Source organism: Botrytis fragariae (assembly GCF_013461495.1).
Source record: "Botrytis fragariae strain BVB16 chromosome Unknown tig00000050, whole genome shotgun sequence".
In the NCBI taxonomy this organism is placed as follows: domain Eukaryota; kingdom Fungi; phylum Ascomycota; class Leotiomycetes; order Helotiales; family Sclerotiniaceae; genus Botrytis; species Botrytis fragariae.
In genome coordinates this window covers 381098-401807 of record NW_023500992.1, presented here as the reverse complement: position 1 = coordinate 401807, position 20710 = coordinate 381098, and the positions used below count along the sequence as shown (strand labels likewise).

Genomic DNA, 20710 nt, shown 5'->3' with positions numbered 1-20710 from the left:
GAAGGATCAAGATCTAATATAGGATTCCAGAATTCCAGAATTCCAGAATCCAAGAATCCGAGAATCCCAGTTCAAAATCTCAACACATCGATCGGAATACAGGAAACCTAGGACTTGGTAAAGATATGATGAGGGGCCGGGACATCAGGCTCAGTGAGTGCATGAAGACCTCCAGTGAGAGCCGGGGTAGTGTTCCAGATAGGGTGGTATCAATATTGAACTTAATTTATAGCGTCCGGCTTGGAGTCGGACGATGTGATTAGCAGTTGTGCAACAGACAGCAACGATCGGGACAACCCTGTGCCGTGCCGGTAGTGGTGACAGTAATTCGATGCATTTAGCTCATCATCAACGTTTTTTAGCCACATAAAAGGTCGTTTTTTACCTCACGGTGCACTTCTCAAGCTTGTTGACCAACATCGATGGGTATTTTGCAACCTGCCAATGGTGCCTGTACATTTCAGCTAGCATGTAACTCCATCGTCGGAGAACAATCGCCCTGGTCAAATTCTATTGGTCTCGGAATTGTGAAAAGCTGTCTAGTGCCGGAGTGTTCCAAAAGCAGTAAATTGGTGGCAGGAAGTCGACCGGGTAAGGACGGACCGACAATCGATCATGCCCGAACCAAGGTGATGGGACTTCATTCCTTCGTAAGTGCATACCGAGCTGGAATTTAGATCAATGACTTAATGCATGGGAGATAGAAAACGGCATTGTTTTTTGGTTATCAAACCTTGATTTGAGACCATCAAACAACTCGTCTCGTAATGTTGTATTCAAATGCGGATGTATATGCTTGCTATTGATGTTGATGCTTTGGAAATGTCTACTTTCCACCTGCTTGACCATGTAGCATGAAGTATGGTGGTATACTGTTGCTGCTCTAGCTTCACGCAACACCGAGGTTGATCTGCATTGTATGAAAGAGGAAGGCGACGAACAGGGCTCCGGAAGGCTTGTACATTTATCCGTGGAAGAATTTGTAGATCATTTTGCGTACGGAGTATGGCTATGTTTGATAACCCCCGTACTACTCAATAACGAACCACACACAGGTGGGCGATGGTGATACAAAATGACAATCGTGAATTGTTCCCCAGCCATCTTACATGTACACAAATCCAAAAACCGATTATTAGGCATAATTGCGGTATTTGCGGTAGTTGATAGGTGGATGACATTTTACGAGCGATGTGAAGGTAATTCTTAAATTTATCTCGTCTCTTATTCGTTTAGAGTAAATGCATTCATGGCAAAATGACCTGATTAGTTGAAGAATGAAAGCGGTGTCACACAACCTTATTTGAAATAATTATTTTTCAACTGCGTTTTCGTGCTACTTATCTTATCCTCGCATCCTCACACTCTCACACTATAACATATCATCATCCTGCTTTTACGATATGCATAAAAGCTCAGTTCTGAGGACGTTGAAGTCTGAATACGAGTACGATACGAATGCATCAAAATCGCTCAAAATCCACTTCTGATTGGACTCATATGTACCACCTGTTCGGTGCTGGACCGAATCCTCATATCAACATGGTGAAGGTGGCGGCTCCACGGGCAAAGCACTAGAATACTTTTAACTCCACCACGAATCCTTAATTGTGCCATGTGTCCTTCTCCCATGGCAAGTTCCTTGGTGTGATGTCAGAATGTCAGACTTGCAGCGCAACTTTTCCTTTTAATTATATAGAGTTGGACCGACACATCCTCATGTTTTTCTGCTCATCATTTCTCAGCCCATAAGATCCGGCTTTTGGGTCTGGATTTACTCTAAAGAATTGATCTACCTATCCACATTACACGATCATCACCTAATAGATTTGCAAGGCAAGTAGTAGCAATCTACTGGTGGAAGTATTTACCATGGATTTTCGTACTACAGTGCTCCAGCCCTATCGAACGGTCCAAAATCACACCGAGAAGATTCCCATACCAACTCGTAATTTCCAGCACTACAACTGAGAATCGAGATGTCTCTATTACCGCTTCTCAAGACAGGTGATCAATTATATGCCAGTTTCTACCACTAGCCCTGAAATGCCGCTGGATTAGTTCGTTCACATACTGTACTTTTTACCCCCATGTCGTTTTACAAAGAATAATGGGGACTTCGTGGAGACTGCCGGGGCATTTACGTTACTCAGCGACGATCATGGCATGAGCCTGGTAAGACTGCGGCGATTGGTCTTCCATTGCTAGTTCGGTCGACACCAAATCGAGCAAGAACTCATTCCACTTCAGAGGTTGATATCGACCAATTTTTTCCCCAACTTCCTGATTTTGATTGATAAATAAGGGTTATTGGACATTTAATACGATGCTATACTTGATATAATTCTACGAAGTTCGATTTTATGGTATTGAATTATCGCTCATAAATTTCTGGTCTTTGACAGCTTGATAATGTATGAACGAGTGAAGTGAGGTCTGGAGAAGTCCGAAAACTGTTTATAATCGCCGACTTGCAAACCCATTAATGTCAGTCGAGCATGTTATGAAATGTCCCCGAGTAAACAGTCGATTTGCTTCTTGTTGAACATCATATGCACGAAGACATCACATTCATGTGCAATGAAACTCTTCTGCCAAGCGGCTGCAATTCGTCTGCAATTCTAGTCTATTTAACAATAAGTGCTGGGTAAAGCTTTTTTTCTAAAAATCCATGATAATGCCAGATATCTCGAATGAGTGAGAGCGTATCTGGGAGAAACAATAACCACCCTGAGCTTTTGGGTCCAGATAGTTCTCTTAAAGAAACTCCTATACTCCCAGTTTGGGGTATCCTGAAGCAAAACAAAAACACAAGTGATTCTTCGGTCAACGAAAACCCCATTGGTTAAGTCTAACGAAGAGCTGGCAGCCCGGAAGAAAAAGAAATAACAGAAGAAATCCTTATTGCACATGGTTTCTGAATGTCCTACGATCCCCTCGTGTGTTGCAGTAATGGTCGTCGTGAATGGGCAGTTTCGGTGGACTCTGTGTGTGTGTAGGCTGTTCTTCTACCTGTCACCTTGTTGATACTGTTCTTCGGAATAAGTCTTAGCGAATGGTGCGTCCACAGGAGGGTTCATGGGAAAATTCCTCGGGTCCATACTCTCCTCGAAGCTGTTATCATATTGGTTATCCCCTTCATTAATGTCCATTGATACTCCTCTTTCTGTGCCTGGGATGATAGGTATGCGCGATGGCTTGTAACCGTTATAGTCTTCCCAGAAAGGGTCCCCTCCATGTGCATTTGCGATTGCTCTTAGTTTATAGTATCTTCTTTGCACAATTGGTACACTCCCTACCGATCTAGTTGGCCAGGTGTCATCCCGTTGATGTCTTCTCTGTTTTTGATTGAAAGCAGCAACCACCTTTCGAAATTCCTCCTCGTTCAGATCACCGGGAATACCATCTACTGCGAACTTCATACATTCCTCCCACAAGATCTTATCCTCATCCTTGGTCTAAAAAATATACGCTTCCATGTATTAGCTTTTGCCGATCAGGTTTTCCGTTGAAACCTGCTGAAGTCATCGTCACGTTTAGATGCTCGACTGATGAGAATTGAGTGACGGTGCGGAGTTGCAATCGTGTTCAAGGCTGGTGGTGTTGAATTGGAGGCAAAGGCAACACAGCAATGCACTTGGCTGGATTCTGTGTTACGGCAGACATTGATATCGTAGGGGGTGGACAGGGGTAAAGTGATCCAGTTCAGGATGAGTGTAGTGTTGAAAGAAGTTTAAGATACTAAACGGTGGTGGTAGATGGCTTGATATGTTTTGTGTTTGGTTGTTTTGTTCTGGATTCTTGACTTCGAGTTGATTTTGGAAATGGATGGAGAGGGAATACTTCGAACCTACTTAAGCACATTTGACCTCGCTTGGGCAAGCTTCGAGAGAGATAATGACTGAGAATATCCTCGTTTTGTGACTAAAAATGGTCAATTTGACTCCCAAAAGCAAGTTTTGACTTCACATCAACATAATGATTGTAGATAGCGATCTGTATGAGTAAGAACAGGCCATAAGTGACTGAGATTAGACAATATGACGCGGATTGCATTGCGGACTCCAAATACGCATTATGGCTTGGGAATGATTTTATCATGACTGAAATATCTTCACTTGGTGACTAGAAATAGATATGCTGACCCCCAAGAGCTACTTTTCGACCAAATATCAACAGAGTGACTGTGAACAAGGTCTTTTATGAGTGTGAATAGGCTCAGGAGTGACTGAAAAATAGATGACATGACGTATATTTTTGGAATCTCGACTACGAGTAAGCATGATAATTGACAAAAATTACCGCTATGAGTTGGAATTGGCAGATGAATGACTAGAAATGAATATGTTGATTCATGACTAGATTTCGACTCAAAGTGCACATGGCGACCCTGAATAATCACTTCCATGAATATGAGAACTACGATGATTACTATGTTTAAAATGATATGTGATTCGAAACGTCTATATTCAGTGTTATGGGTATCGTGTATTACTAAAATAGTCGACACTGACTCTTTATCATAGCATATTGGACTCATAATAGACATATTCACTTGGATGGGCACACCATGATTAATTATAGTAGCAGGTATTTTATATGATTTGCGATGTGACTCGAGATATTGTAGTCTAAGTGGGAATGGAATGTGTGATAATCGGGGCAGTAATCATATGTACCTTTTAACGCACCATAAAGAATCCGAGTTCCCCGCTTGCCTCTCACTACCCGTGGCCTATTTAAATAGAAGTCCCATTAATTGTTTTGGCTGAAGAATCTTCAGGAATAGAACTGCTCTCGAACTTTTTGACAACCCTTCCCCCTTTATCGCTCGTTTAGTGCTAATGAAACAAGGGTAATCTGAGCTTCATATCAACCCTTGCCTTCCCACATACATACTCAGCGCACACAAGACTATCTGCCGTATGTATATGGAGGCTCAAACGATCTTATCATCAATGGCCCCGAGACCTCAGCTGTGATATATATATATGATTCCAGATCCAGCTCCCAACATAAGAAAGGCCCTTCAAGATGAAGTATTACCACCAAGCCAAATAAATCATCTATACGGTGTGTGACAGGTTCATGTTTCGGGAAAACTTTTCCATGAAGCTTGATAGATATTTTCTGAGTATGATAGGTAAATGATGCACGAAGTGTTTTGGTCAAAAGATACCAGGAAGGCTTTAATAGTCTTCCTTTGTGGGTACGCAAGTACTTGATGTATAATCAGCAATGAACTTGGGCACTATCTTCCAAGCTTCAGACGAAACTTTTTAGTATTAGAGTTTTGAGGATAGCATGAAGAACGATTTGAACCTGAAGAAAGGGAATCACAAATAATCTTAGATTTATTGTTATTGATTTAGAATGTATCCAGCTTGCTTCAGCGTTCGTGCAGTTGACCTACCACTGCTTTCTCTTTTAGATCTTTGGTTTCACATCTGCAATGGCCCCTTTGAAACTTTGAACGACTTCTTAAGTTCTTTCGTCACCCACTGCCAACATGAATACAGTACCATCTTGACACCCTCTATCTTATTCAAGCACAAGATCTCTAGCTTCCAAATCACGCAACTCTTGCACATATCTGGAACAATTTTTCGGACGTTTCATGAACAAACCGCAGTATCTGATTCCGGAACTACTATAACTTTTACCTTATCTTGATCTCTCCTTGAAATTTGGCGAGTGGGATGTTGGTGAAAGTGTTCTGAATGTATCTTTTCGGTGAGTGTCAAATATTGAGCCCCGAAGATGAATATTTGAGATCAGTGAGTTTGGATCCACGACAAAATAAACTACAAAATAGATGCACTTCGATCAATCATGCCAGTTGATCTTTTTGAGGTCTTGATCGGTTACTGTCTTTTCGTGCTATTTTGACTTCTGCTCGTGGTAATTCAGGTATGATATGAAATTATTGCACAACTGTAAGTTAATCAAAGTACCTATGATGGGATAGCTATATATCCTAGTATTTTAATCTACTACGATGCCAATATTATACACATTTATATTAAAGTGATGCGCAATTGTACAGATTATCAATGGAAGTCTGGTGCGTTTGGATGAAGTGTGTGGATGAGGGGTACGGGTCGGAATAACCAATTGATCCGAGGTTGCTGCGGACCCAAATTGTGTTGTTTACTCTCACGCGCAAATCAAAATATAAATATTTACGACTTTACGACCAACGATATTACGACTCAACACCGCCATAATGAGGGTAGTAGAAGTCATTATAGATGTATGTCTTATTCAACAGTCCTCAAAATCCTTAGATCTCTTGACTAACTCATTTACAGGGTTTCAAATCGTACGCTGTGCGTACTGTAATTTCAGGATGGTAAACAATGCAAACGAAGGATTCTTTGGTACATATTCTTACATCTAATTTAGGGATGAGAGTTTCAATTCAATTACTGGTCTGAATGGTAGTGGTAAATCAAATATCCTCGACTCAATATGTTTTGTTCTTGGTATTACGAATATGACAACAGTTCGGGCGCAGAATCTTCAGGTATATTATAGCCCCTCACATGGGCATGAAACGTATTGACGGGCCTCTTTAGGATTTAATATACAAGCGTGGACAAGCCGGAGTAACGAAGGCTAGTGTGACAATTGTTTTCGACAATAGAGACAAGAAGAAATCGCCCATTGGATTTGAGGAATATGCTCAAATCAGTGTTACTCGACAAATTGTCCTGGGAGGTACCAGCAAATATCTTATAAATGGACATCGAGCACAACAACAAACTGTGCAAAACCTTTTCCAATCCGTTCAGCTCAATATCAACAACCCCAATTTCTTGATTATGCAAGGACGAATTACAAAAGTGCTTAACATGAAAGCGGTTGAAATCCTTGCCATGATTGAGGAGGCGGCGGGGACACGAATGTTCGAGGACAGGAGAGACAAGGCTTTCAAGACAATGGCTAAGAAGGAAATGAAGGTCCAAGAGATCACTGAGTTATTGAAAGAAGAAATCGAGCCAAAGTTGGAAAAGCTGCGGACGGAGAAACGGGCTTTCCTGGATTATCAACAAACACAAAACGACTTGGAGAGACTCACAAGAGTGGTGGTGGCGCATGACTATTTGAAGAATCAAGAAAAGGTTGCCCAATCAGCTAATGATCTCGAGCTCAAGAAACAACGGGCGATAGAATTGGAGGAATCGGCGAATCGGTTGAAAAGCGAAATCTCATTCTTAGAAGAAGATATCAAACGGGTGAAGGCACAACGGGAGAAAGAATTAAAGAAGGGTGGAAAAGCGTCAGCTTTAGAAGAAGAGGTTAAGAAATATTCTCATGAATTGGTTCGACTTGCGACAGTCATGGATCTGAAAAAATCAAGTATGGCGGAAGAGCAGGAACGAAAGTTGGCAACTCAGAAGATGGTTTCCGAGATGGAATCTCTACTCAAACAGAAGACCAAGATTTACGAAAAAGTACAATCGCAATACGATAAGGCCAAGGAAGATTTAGAGAAGCAAAATTTAGAAGCAGAGACAAAAGAGGAGCTTTTGCAAACTCTACAAACTGGTGTCGCATCCAAGGAAGGTCAAGAGAGTGGATATCAAGGACAATTACAGGATGCAAGGAATCGAATGAGTGCTGCATCTACCGAGCAAGAGCAAGCCAAATTGAAGATTACTCATCTTGAGAAGCGAATCAAAGAAGAGGAGCCACGGTCGAAAAAGGCTAAAGAGCAGAATGCTGGACTACTTGGAGACCTTGAAGGATTACGATCTCAAGCTCAGAAACTCGAAAAGGAGCTTCAAAAATTGGGCTTCGAAGCAGGCAAGGAGGATGATATGTACAAGCAAGAATCGACTATTCAGCAAAACATCCGAAGAATTCGGGAACAGGCAGATGGGCTGAAACGTAAAGTAGCAAATGTGGACTTCAATTACGCAGATCCTACTCCAAATTTCGATAGATCGAAAGTTAAGGGTTTGGTGGCTCAACTTTTCACAATTGACAAGAACCACACAGCTGCGGGAACAGCCCTTGAAATTTGTGCAGGTGGTCGTTTGTACAATGTTGTCGTTGACACAGAAGTTACTGGCACCCAGTTACTTCAAAATGGAAAATTAAGGAAGCGAGTCACTATCATCCCCCTGAACAAGATTGCCGCTTTCCGAGCTTCAGCGGAAAAGATTGGTGCTGCCCAAAGAATTGCCCCGGGTAAAGTCGATCTTGCACTATCCTTGGTTGGATATGATGAAGAAGTTTCGACTGCTATGGATTACGTATTCGGAAATACTCTCATCTGCGCAGATGCTGCTACAGCTAAGCGAGTCACATTTGATCCTTCTGTTCGAATGAAGAGTATCACATTAGAAGGTGACTCTTATGATCCATCTGGTACGCTGTCTGGAGGTAGTTCTCCAAACTCAAGTGGTGTTCTAGTCACTATGCAGAAGTTAAATGAGCTTAACAAAGAACTCAAATCACAAGAGAGAGAGCTAGCTGATCTTCAGGCCACCATTGCCAGAGAGAAGAAGAAGATGGACCAGGCACGAAAGATCAAACAAGAATTAGATCTCAAGTCTCACGAGGTCAAGCTTACGGAAGAACAAATCGGAAGCAACTCCTCCTCGTCCATTATCCAGGAGATTGAGAATATGAAGGCCAGCATTGTTCAGCTCAAGCAAGACCTGTTCGATGCAAAGAAACGACAGGATGAAGCTACAAAAGATATCAAACGTATTGAGAAGGATATGAAAGAGTTTGACAGTAATAAAGATGGCAAGCTCGTTGAGTTGCAAAGCTCTCTTGATTCTTTGAGAAAAGCACTCACCAAGAATTCCGCGGCTGTTAAGGCACTACATAAAGAGTTGCAAAGTGCCCAAATGGATACAGAACAAGTCGGAGGTGATCTTTCAAATGCTCAAGAACAACTCCAAGAAGTTGAGCAAACATTGAAAGCCCAGGAAGAGGAAATTGCAAGTTTAGTCTCCGAGCAGGCCCAGGTCAAGGTTAGTAATTATCTTAAAATCATATGCACGAAACTAATATGGTGTAGGATTCGCACGATATCTCACAGGCACATCTCGACGATGAACGAGCTAAATTGACAGGATTTGATGATGAATTACATTCTCTTGAGCAAGCATCAAGATCAAAATCTTCTCGCATCACCGAAGAAGGTTTAGAAATGCAAAAACTTGGTCATCAGATTGAGAAGTTTCACAAAGAGCAACAAGCGGCTGTGCAAACAGTATCGCACATGGAACAAGAGCACGAATGGATTGCTGATGAGAAAGATAACTTTGGCCGAACTGGAACTCCTTACGATTTCAAGAGTCAAAATATCGCAGAATGTAAAGCTACATTGAGGAATCTTACCGAGCGCTCTCAAGGGATGAAAAAGAAGATCAATCCTAAGGTCATGAACATGATTGAAAGTGTCGAAAAGAAGGAAGTTGCACTTAAGAACATGATGAAGACCGTCATTAGAGATAAGAAGAAGATTGAAGAGACTATTAGCAGTCTTGATGAGTACAAGAAAAAGGCTTTGCTAGAGACATGGCAAAAGGTCAATAAAAATTTCGGGCAAATCTTCGCCGAATTATTACCAGGCAGTTTTGCAAAGTTGGATCCTCCTGAGGGAAAGTCCATCGCCGATGGTTTAGAAGTCAAGGTATCTCTTGGTAAAGTGTGGAAACAGAGTTTAACAGAATTGAGTGGTGGACAAAGGTATTTACTTCTCCAAGCTTTTTGACTCAATACATTTACTAACTCACAAATCACAGATCGCTAATTGCACTTTCACTCATCATGGCTCTATTGCAATTCAATCCAGCACCAATCTATATTCTCGATGAAGTAGATGCTGCGCTTGATTTGTCACATACACAAAATATTGGTCGTTTGATCAAGACTCGTTTTGGTGGCAGTCAATTTATTGTTGTTAGTTTGAAAGATGGCATGTTCCAAAATGCGAATCGCATTTTTAGAACGAGATTTAGTGAAGGAACGAGTGTGGTGCAAAGTTTGACGGCGGCAGATTTTAATTGATTGGTTTTTGAGGGGGACGGGAATCGATGATTAAATAGGCAGGTTGTTCACTGCATGTTGGTCACTTGGGTCGATGGTGATTAGGATGAATGTATGGATGAATGGTTGGATGGGTGGTTGGATGGATGAATGAATGATGGCGTTGGTTTTATATGTATGGCGTATTGGGGATGGGGATGGGGAGCAGGATTCGGAATAGGCGAAATCCTTTGAATGTTACCTACCTTGGCATGAGGGGGAAATAGAAGGGGAGGGGGAGGGGGAGGGGTGGGGGGTGGGTGAATAACTGAAGTAATGATTGTATGAATGAATATGAATCTACAGATATATAAAATACAATTTTTGTGATGTTGTATTGAAATGATGATGGTATGAAGATGTTGAGATGATTAGGGATGACTTATGTATGTATTTGCATTTTTGATATTTGACATTTGTTTACCTATCTAGGTAGTTTGATGCTATGAAATACCAAGTAGAGAACATCTTATCAACACTGCAATACTCTTCCGGTAGGTAGGTAGGTAGGTAGGTAGGTAGGTAGGTAGGTAGGTAGGCAGCGTAATTAATTCATCAATTACTTGATAGTTAGATCGATGCTAAGATATCCAAATCACCAAGGGCTTACTTATATTTACTGGGTGTATTTATTCATTATTCATTATTCATTATTTATTTTTTATTGATGTATTGATGTGTGAATGAGATGGGATGGGATGGGATGGGATGGGAAAGCTGAGATGTGGGATGAGGTGGGATGGATTGGGAGTGTGTGTAGGTATGTTATCGATGCCTTTTTTGTCGATAGTGTATGTATATATATATATGTATTGTCTGTTATGGGATAGGATGGGATGACCGACATGCGGGATGGGATGAGATGGGATGGTGTTCCCTTTGGTTTTTGCGTGCATTGGATTCATTGCATTCATTGTATGGGGAAGGGCTAGAATGAGGAGAGCTTGGGAATTTCACATGTTAATTTTTAACGTGGTATTTGGTGTTTGGTGATGGGAAGTATTGGAGTTCGGTTGCTCGGTTGCTCGGTTGTGTGTTTGGATTGGGATTGGGATTTGGATTGGGGTGTTGTATTGCATACGTAACTTGGGAATTGGGAGTTGTTGGTCGTGGGGAAGGGGGAGGGGAGGGGTATAGAATCTAGATGCAATATATATAGAAATCGCAGGATTGGATTGGATTGATGGGATTGATTGATAGATTCGGCTGGGAGCGGTTCGGTGTGTAGAGCCGAATCTGGAACTTGGAATATGGGTTCTGGAATCTGGAAGCTGGAATATGGATGTGATGAAAATCTAGATGCGATCAGAATCATGGATTGGATTAGATTGGACTAGATGAATAGATAGATAGACAGATAGACAGGTTCGGTATGTAGAACCGAGTTTAGTGTCGTGTACAATATAATCTGGTATGGTATGGTACGTAGGTAGGTGGTGAAATAATGAAGTAAGTAGTGAAGGACCTAGTAAAGAATAGAGGTATCTGGGCTCGCTAGGTAGCTAGAGTGGTGGCGAAAATGTGAAATGGCAAGCTTGTCTCGAGCTTGTGAAGGCGTGATGCGCATGTATGTATGTATGTATGCACCTATGTACAGAATACGTGATGTGATATGATGTGACGAGACTAAAAGTTGATGAATGGGGAGTTCGGAAATTGGATGGGATATCTAGGTAGACGACCTTACGCATTTCGGAGTAGAGGCCGAGTCCGAGTTTGGGGATTTGGGTTCTGAGTTCTGAGAACCGAGTCCGAGTCCGAGGTTTGGGAACGAGGTTTGGGATGGGGACTTTAGGGTTGGGGAGGGGAGGGGCATTTGAGGGTTGGGAGGGGAGTTGGGAGGGGAGTTTGAAGAGGGTAGGAGGAGGGTAGGAGGGTAGTTGGTTTTACGAGGGATGGGTTGGGTTGGATTGTGGATTATGCCTATTTTACTACATTCTACTTTACTGACATCTACTCGTACTAGTTTCGAAGCATTTCAGTAGGCATGAATGAATGAAGAAACTACGGAAAACGGAACATGAGATATAAATACGGAATGGAGTATAAAAAACGGAAAAAAGAAGCGGACAATTTGATTATCAGATCGAAGCCGCCTCCGCTCCGTCTACTTGATTCTTGAATCCCTATCTAGTAGATGTGTAGATGTCTAGATCAAAAGCTAAGATATACTCTGTAGATAAATATATCTTGTGAAATTTGACTCGAAAAATGGAAGGATTGGTTGGTTTGTTCGGAAGATAGATAGAATACGCGTGGTGTTTAAGCTTGAGGCTGGAAGTGTAAATCTACGTACTCTGTAGGAGCTAGGACACCGGATTCCCGAGAGAGAAATCGGATGCTAGGGAGAGATAATGCGTTGTGATAGATACGATACGACATGATGGGATAGATAGATACGATGAATACGGTGATGTGTATCGTATCTCTGTATACGGAGTAGTATGTGTGTGTGTATATTACTAAGCTATATACGAAGTATAGTATACCAAGCAAGCAAGCAAGCAAGCAGCCACCATAATTTCTCACGACGTGCATTTTCATTTCTATGGAGTATGCATATATGCTAACTACACATGCATTATTGTGCATTATGTACTAATCCTCGCCTGCATTTTGAGAGTTTGAACTTATCTGTGGCTTGGAACTTGAGTGTAGTTTGGGCTTAGGGTTGGGGTTAGTGTCGGGTTAGGGTTATGTGTTTTTATTATTATTACCTGTGTGTTGTAAGTAATGAAGTTACTTGAGGGGGCTTGGGGATCAAGTTTTCATGTCTTCAGGGTATCTCCTATTTGTAGGACTATCAGTGATACTTTGATAGGTGGTGAGTGGTTTGAGTGGATAAGGGAGGTTTTCGATTCGGAGGGTTTTGTGGATAGGGAGGGTTATCGGGGGTTTTGTGAGGGTTTTGATGGAGAGGAGTGAAGAGAGAGAGAAGGTTGGATTATTATTATAATTCTTATTAGTGTGGAAGTTTTGGAATCTTGGAATTTTCTTGGATTATATTGGTGTGAATGGAATGGAATGGATTGGATTGGATTGGATTGAATTCAATGGAATGAATGAATGGAACATGGATAGAAACTTGGAATAGGGGTCCTGGGGTATTTGCTGGGTAGGGAACTGGATATAATTGATCCCCATTTTAAACGTTATGGATGATGATACTTTTATATCAATGCTTGAGCAATGAGGACCGATTGAGTGTCCATTATTAAAATGTTAATTGAGTGGTTTGTGTGTATGATTGATTGTATGAGAGACCCCTATTTTATCCCACCCCTACATATTGTTATTGCATCATGTGAAGTTTCTTGGTTCGAGAAATTAGTATGAAGATTGAAGATTATCTTTTCTTGTTGGCCGCTTTGCATCAGCTGATGATGTGTATACTCACACCGTAATGATTCTATATATATCGAACATGTCTACTCACACCATATTGATCCTGTATACACTAATAAGCATATGTACTCACACCATGCTAATCCTACATACCGAACATACTTGCTAATACCAAACTCCAGAATGACTTCCAGAATAAACTTCCAGAATCCAAAGATCAAAAAACTCTCTCAAAGGAAATTAATTAAATAAATCCCACATACCCCTACATTGCTGAAAATATAATCAGGGGCCCGGGGGTTACATTTCATCTAGAAGATTATCTAGAAGAACGTTAGTGTGTAAGACCAGATGAAATTTAATTCCTGTAACGGAGATCTGGAAAAGAATCTTGTGGCCGAGACCAAGACCCTGATTTTTTGGGAAAATGGAATGAAATCGAATGAATGGATGGCGTTGAAGAGGGAGGGGCTTGGATGGGTTGTACATCGTACCTTACGGATTATGGGGCAAAATGGCTTGGATGGTACAGTAGTACGGTAGTACCGTAGGAGAGAGGTGGAGATGCGTATGTGTAGGGTGAGGGACCGAGAGTGTTGGTTGAGATAGGAGAGATTTTGGAAACATGAGAAGGATGTTGTGATAACGTCGATTTCGATTAATCTAGTAAATAGACTACGAGGTGACTAAGAGATTAGATCAAGAGATAACAAATTGGAGCTTACTTTGATGTATGTGAATGACGTGAATGATATATACCAATCATCAAGTGAATCGAACTGATTGACTCGCTGACTGACTGACTGACTGACTGACTGATTGACTGATTGACCTCACGGCACTTCCTCTTCATTCAAAGCACCATCCGTGACCCGTGACCTGTGACCCAACCCAACAAAGCCAACTTTGAACTTTACCCGTTTGCACAGCCCATGGAGAAAATAAGATCATCCAAAAGGGGAAAGCAGGACGCGCCTTCAGTTCCAAGGTTATCATGCTCCCTAGGTAGGTGGATGATTAGAGTGAGCAGACCCTTTCTTCTTCTCTTGGCTTTGATGATTTAAACTTTTTCCCTTTCTCTGCTGGATTTATTTTTAATTCGAGGATCCTGGGAATTTAAAATAAAATCCATTTATGGTGTAGAATATAGAGAGGTAGAGAGAGTGTGAATAGACTGAGAATATGAATTAAAACTGGAAATTGGATATTAAAACTCCTTTCTTCCATTCGCTTGAATCACAATTGTATCCTTATTCGGCTGTACCGTGCTATGTATCTACATCTACATCTACATCTACATCTATATCTATATCTATATCTACAAAGTATACCAAGAAGCGTGGATTCATCCTCCTTTTATCTTTGCCCCCCTCTTTTCCATGATACCCTTTGAACCCTTTTTGTTTATAGTTCGCCCATCAAAAGAAACCCCCACTGAAGATCATGGATTCATGCTAAGTTCCAACTCATTACTCAAACCCTAGGCAGTTTATTGTTATTAGGTATTTGTCTGTACAAACGGGTCTTATTGTACTCTCTTTCCGGATTGTCTACAGTAATTCGTTATGATATAAAGTCTTCTCTATGTGATCGCTAACAAGTAACTCTCGTATATCGTTCTCATCATCCTTACACGAAGAAGAATGTGTATTCCGTACCAAATTGAGATGATCTATCTTCACATCCCCCTGCGTATTGTACTCTTGTTCTACTCAAGCATTCACAACTCTAGAAACTTTAGAAACTTTAGAAACAACAGAAACAACCGCGCATCAAGAAAGATTCCTCCCCACTAAACTACGAATATCAAACGTGTGTCTGACTAGGGGATCCAATACTATCCGCGGGAACTTGATCGTATTGGGTTTAGCCTGAGATTCAATCATACATACGCGGATACGCTCTCTATTATTTAAAATTCTTTTTATTATCAAGGCTAGGTAGATACAAATACCCTTATTAGTATTGGGAAACTTGGAGCTTAATCTCTTAAATTGGAATTGTTCCCTTAAAATTCTTGTGTGCTCCTATCCTACATTTGACGCTAGTACTTTAACAAAAAAAGAACTGGTACGAGTGACAAGAGCTACTTCAAAAGTCTCAAACGAACAATACTTTCCACCTTCTGCTTCCTACCTTCTACTTTTTACCTTCTATCGTCCACCTTCTCAACACCTCTCATCGTTTTTGAAATTCACATTCAATTCATTCAACTTCTTCCCAAGAATTGGCCTTTTTTGCATTGACGAGTTGCTGCTATTTTCTGCTGCTGCCTCTATTCCTGCAAGCCTATTCTTGACATTTCATTCCTTCTCTTCTTACGCTCTTTAATTCGCATCTTCCATGTACACTTTCTGGTAATACAAAATCACTTCCGTGTCGTAGAGGCAATTAAATCTCGGAGAGCTAACACCTTTCACTAGAATTTACATTGCACATAACAGTGCTTTTATTTGTCAAATCAACTCACTCGCTCACTATGTCTTCACTCATTCAACCATATCTCGACCTTGCCTTGCAGCAACTCGAAATTTACAAGGACCAATTGATCGAACAAATCCCAGTCATCTCGACGACCACATATGTCCTCACCATTTTGGCAATCTGTGTACCCCCTATTGTCCTCTTATTCTTCTACGAACTCGAACAATCGCGACAACGTGCCGAACAACCAAAAGGTTGTAGAAAACTTGGATTGAAAATCGATAGCAATCTAACCAATGAATTCGATCCCAAATTCTCCGAGGGTCGTCCCCCCAGTACTGAAGAAACATCTGCAGAATGGTGGAGATTGAAGAGTATGTGGATTTATCCAGTCAAGAGCTGTAAAGGAGTTGAATTGGGCAGAGGAACCATTGTTGCAAGTGGAATGGAATACGATCGTCAATTTACCTTTGCACAATTGAAAAGTCCATTTCCCGTCGCAGAGAACGATCCGAATTCGAAGAAAGCAGCACATCAATGGGAGTTCATCACTCAACGACAGTTCCCTTTGTTGGCGAAAGTTAGGACCGAAATGTGGGTGCCAGATCAAAGCGTGGATACATATGCTCCTCATATCGATGATGTTGAGAGTGGAGGAGTTATAATCATGAGTTTCCCATATCAAGAACCTGGATGGAGAGGAACAGTTGCAAGTTGGGGTGCCAAAGTTATGGGAACCGTACCTGAAAAACAATTCCGTGTGCCATTCGATCCTTCGCCAGTACAAATTGAAAAAGCAGGTTACACTGTTGAAAAGATGACTATTTGGAAAGAAACGGTTGATGCTTTGAATGTGGAAATTGAGATTCCAGAAGAACTCAGATATTACCTTGGTATCAGCAATAAGTTGGGTTTGTTCAGAGTCGATAGCGCAAAGCCGAGAGAAGTTTTCAGAAATGCGCCTTCAAAGGAAGAACTTGGATATCAACCAGTTACTGGATTTCAAGATGCTGTAAGTTTCAAGACTCTAAAGATCTACTGTTTGATTTCTTTACTAATTTATTCTAGTATCCTATCCACCTTATCAATCTTGCTAGTATTCGTGATGTTGAAAGTAAAATGCCAAAGGTTAAGGGGGCGCCAAGATTATCTGCAGGACAATTCCGTGCCAATTTGATCAGTATGTCATTCTTAAATTTCAAAATTTACTCGTTTCCTTGCTAACATGTTTCAGTTACCGGACCTCCAGCTTACCACGAAGATGATTGGCGACGAATTAAGATTGGGTTTTACGAATACGATGTTTCTTGTCGCACAGTAAGATGCAAAATGCCAAACGTAAATCAAGAAACTGGAATTAGACATCCATCCGAACCCGATAAAACTTTACGAACCTTCAGAGCTATTGATGAAGGAGCCGGAAAGAATTTAGGATGTTTGGGTATGCAATTAGTACCTACCACTAAAGATGGAGCACTGAGGGTTGGGGATGAAATTACGGTCTTGGAAGTTGGTGAACATCATTATCAAAAATTATTCCCGGAATTGAATAATTGATTGCTAGGCGAGCATTCTTTGTATTGTGTTGGCTGTGTATCAAGAGAGTACAGGAGTAATGGACATATAAAATATGGAATGGTAGCAAGGAGTTTGGGATTTATTGATTGGTCGGCTGGATGGATGGCTGACTGACTAACTTTACATACAAATACTTTTTTTTTCCTCTTCACTTTTTTTCTCACTCGCTCTATTTGTATGTGTGTTTGTGTTTTGTTGGTGTGTTGGTGTGTTGATTTTTGAAGATATGCTGCTTGCTTGTGTGTTTTTATATATAGATATGTATATCTTGTAAGCGGATTAGAGATTTTGATAATTTTTTTTCTTTCTTTCTTTCTGTACTTTTGAAGGAAGATAAAGATAGATGGATATGAGAGAGGTTTTATTGAAGGTGATTTGATTATTCATTTTTGTAATTGCTTTTTCTTCTTGTTGTATGTTGAATTTGAGATTTGAAGTTGAGAGGGGTGCTTTAAGGTGGATGGATGGGATAAAATAGATGCTGAGATGGGGGCGAGGAGTGAGGGAATGGAGAGGGAATGGAGAGGGAATTGAAGACAAAAGATTAAGGGAGAAAATAGAAGAAAGTGTTTACTTTATATGTGTATGTGCGTGTTTATTCTATGTATGCATGTGTATATATAAGAGTGTGTGTGTATATGAGAGAGAGAGAGGGAGAGAGAGTGTGTGTGTAGGTAGGTATATTTCAATATGAGATGTATGATATGATATGATATGATTGATTGAAATCAATGAATAAAGGTATAAAGGTATGGAGGTATGGATTGATGAATTGATGAAAGATTTTCATATACATATATTATATACATGTGATATAGAAAATTATAAATAGAGATGGAGAAAGGAAGAGAGCAAGAGTATGTATATGTATATTTATACATGTATATTAGGTATCTACAATCGAAGATTCGAGAGCGAGAAGGAGAGTTTATGTCGGATATCGGATATTGGATATTGGATATTGGATATTGGATATCTAGTATGCGGATAGGATAGGGACATAAAAGGGGGTAGATGGAGATGGAGATGGAGATGGAGATGTATATTCTAAGAATTGAGATTATGAAATAATTCTATATCTGGATTCTGAATGATGAGGGGGTGAGTTTTGAGGGGGAGGTTTGGAGGCTTGGAGGCTTAGAGGGATGTATGTGTGAATTGAAATGAATTGATCTGATTTGATTTAGATTGAGAAAAGAGGTGTGTATGTATGTATGTATATACTTGATCTGGATGGCGCAGTAGGCGGTTTGATTTGAGGTCTGAGGGTATTAGGGGATATGCTAATGTAATGTAATGTGATGAGTATAAATCATGAATAGGAAAAAATAGTGAGGAGGATTTAGAGATTGGGGTTTGGAGTTCTCGTTTATATCTGTCTGTCTATTGATTTGTTGATTCATCCACCTATATACCTTCTTCCTCCACCCTCTCTTCTTTCCCTCTCCTCTCCTCTCCTCTCCTTCCTCTCCTTCCTCTCCTTCCTCTCCTTTCTCTCCCCTCCCTTACTCCCCTCCCCATCCCCCATCTACCTTTCTCCCGCAACCTATTACCCACAACCCACAGCTTACAATCCTCACCCTCAAATCTACAACTTCGACTCTTTTCCCTTTCCCTCTTTCTTCTCCTTCGAACTAGAACCGGGGAATTCCACACCCACAATATTCACTTTACTATGTTCGCAAATGGCTAGTACTTCTCCGGTTCTGCGTTTCATGGTTCCTGGGGGTGTTAGTTTTGAGGGGTTTTTATTTGGAATTTGAATTTGAATTGGGTTCTGAGGTATTGTGTTTGATTTTGGAAAGTATGATGGGTATTTTGGGATGGGGAAGAGAGGAAGAAGGGGGTAAGCGGTTTTGAAGACTTCTTTAATTGGTTGGTGGATGGTGGAGGGGAGTGTGCTGGATTTGTTTGGATTGGATTTCTAGGCTGGGGTAGATGCATGGGGTTGTGAAATGAAGTAGATCAGGATGAATGGGTGATGGATGTGATGTGATATTAGAGATAGAGGGGATAAATCGAGAGGGGGGAGCGGAAGGAAAAGAAAGGAAAAGGTCTAAAGAAACCGAAACCGAAAGCGCTTCCATCCCCAACCTCTTCCCTCCAAAGGAAACTCCAAAAAAGAAAAACACTAACCTCTCAAAACCACGTTTCTCTTCCCCAATCCCCCCACAACTTCACACTCAACCAATACATCATTCTTTCCCTCTCCTTCAGATTCCTCATGGATGGTAATTCCCTTTAAATAAGTACATCCTAATCCTCTACTCACTCCACCACCGCCCCATTTCTGAGCGCTGTAGCGACCCATGAGTGCAACGGATGTGCAGGCATCGAAGACGGTTGCGATGCAGCCGCCGTGGACGGTGGAGTTTGCGTTGCTGTGGGTGTCAGTTAGCCGGGGTGTGGAATTGGGATGGAGGAGTGGGGGAGGGGGAGGGGCAGCGGGAGATGAGGAATCTGAGATCTGGGGTGTAGATTTAAGGCTTGATATTACGGGTACATTGTAACCCTTCGAAGCAGAATTTCTCAATGAGATGTCACAAGAAACAAACTCAACCTCTCAAAAAATAGCAAAAAACCAACACCTCCCAAAGAATCATCTCTACCCCCGTCCCTCCCTCCCTTCCTCCCTTCAAGATAAAAATAAAAACAAAACTAACCAATGATGCACCGTCGGTTTAAAAACAAACGTCGTCACATTTTCCGAATGATGTTCCGCATCTGTAGAAAGCGAGAGCGAAGGTAGGAGATCGTGACCCCATCCCTAGAGAAGGAGATGTGTTAGTCAGTTTTTCTTTGGGTTTCAGCTGTATATGTTGGGGCGAATGGAGGGGATTGAGCCGGACTGTGGTATAGAGATGATATAGGATGAGATGAGGAGATGAGCAAAGGAAGGAAAGAGTATGCAGCGAACTCGCAACTCGGAGAGATCAACTACGAAATCTCAATCTGCCCCTCCCTCTCCCTCCCTAGAAGGAAGCAAGCAAGCACCACAACAGAAACCAGCTCCAAGAACCCCAAACCACATCCCTCTCCTCTCCCTCCATCAACCACCCCTCTCTCCTCCCAACCCCCAATTTCCCAATCCCCAATTCCCAGAACAAAACAAAAATTATCAAACTAACAATATACCCCTCCCTACTATCCTTCCACCCCTTCATCAAGAACCCCAATCGTTTCAATCCCACATCATTTTTCGCATCGAATTTCATTTGCGTTTCTGGTGCCATACTTTCTTATCTCTTGTCCTTGCTTGTTTCTTTCTTTCTTTCTAATTTCCTTTTGTCCTTATTTCTTTCTAACGAGCAAT

At 41.2% G+C, this 20710-nt stretch overlaps 4 protein-coding genes across 4 annotated transcripts; 2 read left to right on the top strand and 2 right to left on the bottom strand.

Annotated features, from left to right (window-relative positions):
• Nucleotides 1-3008: 3008 nt before the first annotated feature.
• Bfra_004140 (uncharacterized protein) lies at nucleotides 3009-3528 on the bottom strand (the record flags this gene model as incomplete). Its single annotated transcript, XM_037334545.1, is given in 2 exon segments — nucleotides 3009-3458; nucleotides 3472-3528. 2 exon segments carry the CDS (start codon nucleotides 3526-3528, stop codon nucleotides 3009-3011), a joined length of 507 nt encoding a protein of 168 aa, XP_037193079.1.
• Nucleotides 3529-6226: 2698 nt separating this feature from the next.
• On the top strand, nucleotides 6227-10032 carry Bfra_004139 (putative condensin subunit protein; the record flags this gene model as incomplete). The annotated part of the gene is made up of 6 exons (XM_037334544.1): nucleotides 6227-6253; nucleotides 6312-6352; nucleotides 6406-6526; nucleotides 6579-8990; nucleotides 9038-9711; nucleotides 9768-10032. The coding sequence occupies 6 exons, from the start codon at nucleotides 6227-6229 to the stop codon at nucleotides 10030-10032; spliced, it is 3540 nt and encodes a 1179-aa protein (XP_037193078.1).
• Nucleotides 10033-15874: 5842 nt separating this feature from the next.
• Bfra_004138 (putative mosc domain-containing protein) lies at nucleotides 15875-17376 on the top strand (the record flags this gene model as incomplete). Its single annotated transcript, XM_037334543.1, has 3 exons — nucleotides 15875-16831; nucleotides 16888-16999; nucleotides 17054-17376. The coding sequence occupies 3 exons, from the start codon at nucleotides 15875-15877 to the stop codon at nucleotides 17374-17376; spliced, it is 1392 nt and encodes a 463-aa protein (XP_037193077.1).
• A 1609-nt stretch (nucleotides 17377-18985) lies between these two features.
• Nucleotides 18986-20630, bottom strand: Bfra_004137 (uncharacterized protein; the record flags this gene model as incomplete). Its single annotated transcript, XM_037334542.1, has 4 exons — nucleotides 18986-19119; nucleotides 19534-19778; nucleotides 20061-20164; nucleotides 20526-20630. 4 exons carry the CDS (start codon nucleotides 20628-20630, stop codon nucleotides 18986-18988), a joined length of 588 nt encoding a protein of 195 aa, XP_037193076.1.
• Nucleotides 20631-20710: the final 80 nt, after the last annotated feature.